The sequence below is a fragment of the Sarcophilus harrisii genome, chromosome 3, assembly GCF_902635505.1.
Source record: "Sarcophilus harrisii chromosome 3, mSarHar1.11, whole genome shotgun sequence".
Lineage (NCBI taxonomy): Eukaryota > Metazoa > Chordata > Mammalia > Dasyuromorphia > Dasyuridae > Sarcophilus > Sarcophilus harrisii.
In genome coordinates this window covers 252,548,092-252,556,793 of record NC_045428.1, presented here as the reverse complement: position 1 = coordinate 252,556,793, position 8,702 = coordinate 252,548,092, and the positions used below count along the sequence as shown (strand labels likewise).

The following is an 8,702-nucleotide window of genomic DNA, read 5'->3' as shown; positions in this document are numbered from 1 at the left end:
AAGACATCTGCAGGAGAAGACAAGGGAAAAAAGTGAGCAAAGGATTGCTATGTCTTTTGTGGGATTTAAGGTGGATAGAAAAGGATGTATTTTTTCCATCATTTTAATGTGGTTTACATTTTACAATGCATTAACTAGCAGAAAGGTCCTTGTGGAAAGTCTTTTTGAAATTCTTACTTTCTCTATTCAACCTTTCAAAACCTGTTTCAGAAACACCAAAACTGAACTCAATGGATGCTGACCACAGTCATGTTATAGACATTCAATACAATTCTTCTCTAATCAAAAGAGCACATATATTAGAGATATCAGCAGTCTATCAAGGAATTTGTAACATAAGGCGAGCTACAGATGTACTGTTTCTCCATTTCCACCTTACTCTATCACCACATTTGGGCCTTCGGTAATGTTGTAACACATTAAAAATCCTGACTCTGTCCTTCGCTAGTTCATTTCAACAGACATGCTATGTGTAAGGTACTGGAGTGGGGATTAAGGATGGAAGGGGGGAGGAACAGGAAAAAGGAAATAGGCCTTGCCCTCAAGTTGCATATGGGGTAAAATCATTGTTCTTTGTAGTGAGTAACTATGAAGTAGACTATTGTGTATAATGCATATCTTTTTTTCAATATACTTGATAAGTCTTGCTGAATTATTTTTCCCCCTTTATGGTATGTTCCTCTTTATGTGATGGCTCTCTGGACAAAATATACGTTTGGAGATGGAGATAATATAAAAACAAATATATATATATTTAATTTTAAAGGATCCCTATGTAATACAGTATCTAGCACAGAGAAAATTCTCAGTATTTGTTCAATGACTAAGGCTGTTACTAAAGGGTGAAGTCACAAATATGTTCTAGAAAGTTTGTACTGGAGAACTGATTGTAAAATTATTTGTGTGAGCATTTATTTCTCAGAAATCAGCAAATCCTACAACCAGGGCTTGATTTGTTTTTGTTGAATGAATAGTTTTTAAAAAGAGATGGAGAAAGAGTAAATGATGAAGATTTATCTATGTCATGTAATTTTTTTTTTGGGGGGGGGAAGGAATCAGTTGTTAAACATTACCAGGAGACCAATAGATGAAGATCTCCTATGTTCCTAAACACTATATTCAAACGTTTCTTCTAAAGTTCTATTATTGTCCCATCATATTGGTGGGGTTTTGAAAGCTATTTCAGTGGAGACTAAGTTCTGTTAAGTGCTACAAAGCTTAGAAAAAAATTTCTGGCTCCTGAAATGTTTAAATAGGTGACCATGGAAAGTGATGAATTTTGGGGGTCATTGCAAGTCAGAGATATCTGTAAAAGAGAGAGGCTACAATCTGCCTTATACATTACAAATCTATGATGCCTATATATAACTATGGGGATTTACAGCTGGAAAACACTTTCAGATATTTACTAGTTCTATTAATTATTCCAGAGAAAGAAAATAAAGGTCAAGTTGGAACTTGCCCATGCTCTGCCTATTGCAGAACCACAATTAGAACTCAGTGCTTCCACTTTCCATTGTGAAATAAGGAAGGTAGTAAAAAAAATTTTTTTTTCTCACAATAAGGCCTTTCAGTCCCCCTCACTACTAAGGCCTTTCTTTTGAAATACCTTCTATCAACTCAAAAGATGCTTGTACTAAATTTGCATTTCTGGATCCTAGGATAGGACTGGAAATTTTCTCCAATCCCTAGAACCTCTCAGACATTTTCATAATAGGAATTATGCACAAGAGATTAAGCAATTTCAACTGTCTAGGCCAGTTTAGGACACTAAGAACCCAAATGAGGTAATAATTCAGTGATTTGGGGGCAGCTGATGGCAGTGGACCTACCTAGTACTAGATTTTGAATTAAGACCTGAAATCTAATCTAGCCTTATATACTTATTAGCTGTATGACTCTGGACAAGATACTTAACTGTTTGTCTCAGTTTAAACTGAGACAAACAGCCCATACATCCAAGTGTTGTTGTGAGGATTAAATATTTGGTTTTTTTGTTTGTTTTTACTTTTTTTTTTAAATGATATTTTATTTTTCCAAATACATGCAAACAAAAGTTTTCGACATTCATCTTCACAAAACCTTGTATTCCAGATTTTTCTCCCTTTCCTTCCTCTTCCCCAAGACAGCAAACCATCTCACATAGGTTAAATGTGTGCACTTCTTCTAAACACGGTTCCATATTCATCATGCTGAGCAAGAAAAAAAAAAATGAGAATAAAAGGGGAAAAAAGCATGAGAAAGGAAAAGCAATGACACAAAAAAGGTGAAAATACTGTTTGACCCACAGTTTTCCTCGTTTTAAAAGAGATATTTGTAAACCGTGTTTAGTACAGCATTAGATACTATTTAATAAGCTTATTACACTCTCCTGCATTGGGGGAGAAGGTTGAGCTTACTCACCTGTCTCCTTCCCCGCCTCCGTATTCCAACAAGGCTGTATAAGCTGACCCACAGACCTACCTGCTCCTCCCTTGCCACAGAAATCCACAAGGCTTGGGCTGTGATGGTTCAGCTACAGCCTATGTCACAACCTACCGAGTCATAGATCAAAGGAACAGGGCTGAGAGCAGGGCACACATTGCACTGCATTACACTCCACTCTATCTGAATTAAAGGGTCCAGAATCGCGCCGGGGCCGGAAGTCACTAGGGGCTGGTTTAAGGTGAGCTGCCTAGTAAGGGAAGGGGCCAAGACAGTTTTAAGGCCCAACTCCCAGAGTTAACCATGTTCAAAAGGGTAAAGCAGGAGAGCGAGGGGGGAAAGGGGAAAAATGAAATTTCCAAAGCTCTCCTGAGAATGGTTTGCCGTCCTTTGTTGTTGAAGACGACCAAAATGATAACATTATCTTGGTGTTGAGATACATTGTGCCCGACCGGCTGATCCCACCAAACAGAGCTCAGAAGGCTCACCAGTAGTCCCCATGAACATTTGGGGTGGATTCTCTAGTTTTGCACATCTTGCACATCTTCTGGGGTAGTTCACTTCTGCTTTGCTCATGGGGAATGGCCCCTTTTCTATGAGGCTACGCCACGTTGGGCGATTCTGGGCCAGTGTCTCTCATGTCATGGAACCAATTCTAAAGTTCTCAGGAGAGACCTCGAGAGTGTCCTTGCATTGCTTTTCCTGACCACTTTGTGGGCGCTTGTCCACAGAATAATCCTTTGGGCAAGCGTCCATTGGGCATTTGAGCAGAGACCAGCCCAGCGGAGGAGTTTCTCTGCAGAAGTGGAATGCTTGGCAGTAGGGTTCCATTAAGGTCCTCGGTGTCTGCTACCTCCTCCTGCCGGGCGAGCTTCAGAATCTTGCAAAGAATTCGAATGGAAGCGATTCAGTTTCCTGACAGGGTTTTACAGGCTAACAGGGGCTCTGTGGAGCTTCAGTGTGGTGGCAAGTCTAATGCATCTCCTCTCCCATACTTTCCTTAGCTCTGGCAATGTGTGTGTCCATTTCATTATCAGTGTGGACATCCCTGGAAAATAGACTGTCCAGGGTCAGTGAATTTATCCACAGCCTTCAAAACTTCCCCATTTGCTGTAATTGACGAATGGTGTGGTGCTGGCTGATGGAGGAACCGTGTGCCCTTGGTGTTAGGCCAAAATTAGCACAAGCAGCAAAAAAATTAATGCACACTTTGTTGCATCTCAGCTTTGAAGAATGAAAACTTGAGGATAAGCAGATTAATCCCATTAGAGAAGATATTAATAAAAGGGAATATGGCCTCTAAATCTGGTAAAAGAGTACATACTTATATAAAAAATACATTTCAGTACAAAGGAAAGTTAAATCAATACCCAATGAGGCAGAAGACCCCATGGATTCCCAAAAGAACATAGCAGGAGATCTGTGAATACTCTAAAAGACAACTAAGAAGTACAAAAGCCGAGTTCATGGCCAGCATAGTAGAAATAATTGGCAGATTAGAAAAATCTGAATCTAGTGGTTAAGTCCTCAAAGAAATGGGAAGATGATAATTTGGGGATGCAAATACACTTAAAGATAATCATAGGAAAAAGAGCAGAATGCAATACTCATTCTGTGGCTTGACTAGGGTAAAGTGACAATCACCTCCTTCTTCCTGATAAGATATACCTTTCTTAATTCAGCCAAAGAGGAACATGGAACGCCTTGTGTCTCAGGATAAGGACTCTGGATTTCCTCCTCTACTTCACGAGAAGTCTCTAAATTACTGGACCTGTGTTTTAGTAAGATTAATCGGATCTCATTAAGCAGAACTAACTGGAGGCTGTCTCCCTGAGACACCATAATGGAAGCTATTGCACTAATCTGGGCATGAGGTGAAGGAGGTCTGGACTAGAATATTAGCAGTGAAAATGTGAAAGATACAGATGCAAAAAGAGATCTTAGGAAGCATGAAAGGAATGAATGTTTCTGAACCACGGTGTTAACCTCAAATATGAAGATTTTCAACTTACAGTGAATTTTAAATTTGTTATTGGCTTTCTTTGCTGCTTCTCATGTACATTACATCTCACATGTTCTACATGTTTGGAATACACTCCCTCATTGATATTTATGTTCCCCCCAGTATAATAGTCTGAAGGCTTTCCTGGCCCCCATGATTGCTAGTACCCATGCTTAAATTGCTGCATTTTATACATGTACATCATCCAAGACAAAACTTGAGGTAGACAAAACAGTATCAGCCACATATTAAGTGTTAAATGAATACTTGATATATTGCAAGGCAGGTACCAGAATCTGCAAAACATTCAATGTTTATCACAAGCATTTTAAGTTCCTTATAGTATTCAAGTATTGAATTTTGGCAATGGAGAATTTTCTTCTGCATTTCTGCTCTCGTTGTGCAGAACCCACCAATGAGACTTTCGTCAGCTAACTACATATTGCCCTAGAGACCTAGATCAGTGTTCAGTGTGTCAAAATAACCAGTCTTCAGGAAAAAGCATGAAAAACTCCATCTTTCAGTGGCCTGGTGAAGCCTTGAAGTCAGATGTCATTGGTTGTTTTGTTATCTGGTCTTGAATCTTGATCATTCTGTCCCTAGAGATAATGTGAAAAGTCCAGGATGCCTATTCAGGAATTCTTTTTAATATCTGTCCAAGAAAAAAAGATCAGTTTTTGGCAGTTGTTGTTGTATTTTTTTTAAGTAGATAAGAAAGGTAATTGATTATCAGATTTGATTATCAGAGTTGATTATCAGATGAGAACGGTTTACTTAACCCAAAACTATAATATATTAATGCAATGGATTATTGTAATGCTATTAGAAATGACAAAATGGGAGAATTTCAGAGAAACTTGGAAAAGTCTGTAAGAACTGAATGAAAGGAACATTTTGAAAATTTCTACCATAACAATAACATACCAAAGAAACACAATTTTAAAGATTTGAGAACTCTGATCAATGCAATGCCCAACTACAATTCTGCATTTGCTTCCCCTCTCTTGAAACCTAAGAGATAATAGATTCCAAATGTCAAATAAGACATATATTTTCAGATGCCGACAATATAGGAATTAATATTGTTTGACTATGAATATTTGTTACAAAAGTTTGCTTCCTTTTTTCCCCAATCAGAGTGGTTGGGAAATTAAGGGGGCAGGGAGAGAATACGAATAAAACAAAGAGATAGAGAAAGAGGATCACTGAGACATCTTAAAAGAAACAAAAGCAAAAAAATACCACATAAGATAAAAGGAAACCTGGCAGCTTTCAAAGCTACTTAATATAGTACTGTAGTTTCACAAAGAACTCTTATATTTGATTCCATTATGTATGCATAGAAAATTACTCATTTGTTTGCTGAGAAAGAAAAATAACATCTAGAAAAGCATCCATCTCATAGCCACACGTACTGAATTCTGGTTCTATTAAGCCTTCAACATACAAAGTACTAATAACTCCTCAACTCATACAGATTGTAACGTGTACGTTGTTTTATAGTAGACCAACTTTATATTTCTATTTTCTGGGATTTGAAGGTGAGTCTGCTTATTGCTTATTATTTTGGGGCTTGGAAACCAAAATAAAGTTGACAAATGTAGTTAAATTGGCTCTGTGGTAGTCAAATCACTTAATTTGTCTCAGTTTCCATTCTTACATAATAAAGATAATAACAATATCTTTATCTCCCAGGTTTCTACTGAGCACAATAATGAAAAAATATTAAGTCCTGTGTAAATTTTGAAATAAAAAATTTTAAATGCTGATTATTATTCTTATTAGTTTGATCTGGGTTCTAATTCCTTAGAACATACCAATCATTACCTTAAGATGCCTGATCTGGGCATCTAGAAAAGCTACCTGTAAACAATTTCTGCCTATTCATTTTCCCTTCACTAGCATATCTCCCCTTGCCCGCTCCCCTCCTCCCCCTCAATCAATCCACTAATAAGAACAATGAAGTTTATATAATTCATTTTAGAAACACACCAGATACAAGTTACTTCAATGTTCTCATTTTCTCAACAGTTTTATTGCCTTTTAAGAAAAATTTTGTAAAATATAAATACAAAGGCAGAAGAATTTACTTACAAAGTTAAAACACAGATTTCAAACATAAACACACAATTCAGAAAATTTTAGTTTATGTACATCTCCAAGCAACCTCAACATATTATGTTAGTTTTTTCCAATATTTTACAAGGTACAGAAAAAATAGCTCAAAGTCTTCTTTAAATAAGAGCATAAAATGTTTAAACATATATAAACAATCCGGTTTGATGCGTGAAAACTAATTTCACAGCTTTTAAATTAGGATATAAAAGTTCATACAATTAGTTGCTGTGTATGGATATGGTTTTAATTTATATTACAAACTACTGGATTATATCCAATAGTATCTACCTGGCCAAAGCAGGTAATTCTGTAAACAAAACATAAAAAATAATATCATGAAGTGCCTCTTTTTTTTTTTTTTTTTTTTTTTTTTTTTTATCAAATTCATTCTCCCAAACAGGCCACATGACTTCGATCATGTCACTTATAAAAATTATGGTCTGTGTCATCAGTGCTTTGTATGAAACAAAGTCAATGTGTGAATATTTTTCCTTAAAAAAAAAAAAAAGTGTTCCAAGTAAAAACAAAACTTATTCCAAAGCATGTGTGCATTTAAAAGTAAAGAAACATTATATAACAATTTTCATAAAAACTGATTAAAGTTACTTAAAAAAAAAAAATTCTTTCAAAGTCCTTCCAATTGGAATTCATTTCTTATATAAAGGAAAAGATATTTTCATATGTAATAGTGTCCTTTCTTTACAGAAACAATTGTAATATAACACATATACATAAAGCAAAAGGATTAACAATATATGTACTGTACATTAAGTGGCCTGTTGGTTTCACCAATGGACCTCAGGAAGAAGGTCTTCATCTGGATGTAGCCATTCTATTGAGGATCCAAGAAGATTTTGAAGTTCAGCTGTAAATTCTACTAAGTCCAACAATTCCTTGCTTTCAGGATTGAAGACTTCAAGGTCCTTGGGGCACGAAAACAACTGACTCAGAGATGTCTGTTTGTAGAACTCTGCCTCTGCAATAGTGACAATTTCCACATTTGGAAAATTGCAGCGGAATATTCGGGACGACATTTTCAACTTCTTGACCACATCTGAGAGCAGTAACCAGTTTCGAGGCCTGAGGAAAAGGAAAAAGGAAGATGAATGATTCAAGTTAGTGGCAAAACAAGGAGTAGTTTTAAATAACAGGCACAAATCTAACATGTTAGGTAGCCAACTTGAACTGTAGTGTCCCTTTTGGCTCTCTGATATGCTTCACATTGGCATGGTGATCCTTAGCCCCAAGCTTGGGGCACTCTATGGATATCCCTCTAGCCAACAAAAAGGTAAAAGAACCAGCCAACCAGAATCATACCTGTGATGTAAAATAAGGGTGACTAATGAGACCACTGGTCCCTCATGTGTCAGCATCATTCTAATCTTCTTATTAATCAGCCTTAAGAATGTTTGTACCCTCGTGTTACAAATGAGGAGACCTACTATCTCTTAGTAACAAAATGGCTCATCCAAAGTCATACAAGTCAATGATAGCCAGAAAATCAAACCGGAAACTTTTGTTCCCAACTTCAATGCTCTTTATAGCAGAAATGCCTCTAGCAGCAATCCTCTTTGAAGACATCCTAATAATTCTATGGGGATCAAGGGGTCAGAGGATGTACTAAGCAAATAAAGATGCAACAAGTTTTTCAGAGTTTTTGTTTTAGGGGGAAAAGTACATCACTGTTTCCGTCTAAGAATCAGGCGACGATCTGAGGAGTGTAGGAGAAAATAGGAGTCGCCTTGTGGAATCAGTGAGCAAGAGTTTTGTGCCTTTCTACCTTGTAAAGAAGTGATGTTCCTTCCTTAGACAATTCAAACCATGTTACAACTTTAATGGAGTTGGATCTTAGACCACCATTTCCATTTTATCCCTATTAACTCACCCTCCTTCAACCCCGCAAACAAACAAAAACCCACTAACAATAAAGATACATCTTCTTGCCAGGCTTTGAAAGAAAATACTACAAAATGATAGGGCTTCAGTTAGGAAGGCCTAGGTTCAAGTCTTGTCTGGCACATCCTAGCCATGTGACTGGGGAAACCTGTTAGTGTCCTAAGCAACTCTCTTGAGACTTTCAGTGGCAGAGCAGTTTATCTCTTTGCATCTATTACTACAAGACCCTTACATCAATGCAATTATGTTGGGACCAAAAAAA

At 37.0% G+C, this 8,702-nt stretch overlaps 1 protein-coding gene across 8 annotated transcripts in view; it reads right to left on the bottom strand.

Annotated features, from left to right (window-relative positions):
* Positions 1-6,891: 6,891 nt before the first annotated feature.
* Positions 6,892-8,702, bottom strand: part of BCOR (BCL6 corepressor) — a 74,334-nt gene continuing 72,523 nt past the window's right edge. For all 8 annotated transcript variants that reach the window (XM_031959422.1, XM_031959420.1, XM_031959425.1 and 5 more), the window contains one exon: positions 6,892-7,624. In XM_031959422.1, the coding sequence (XP_031815282.1) occupies positions 7,330-7,624 (295 nt within the window). In that variant the 3' untranslated portion in view covers positions 6,892-7,329. The remainder of the gene's footprint in view (positions 7,625-8,702) is intronic.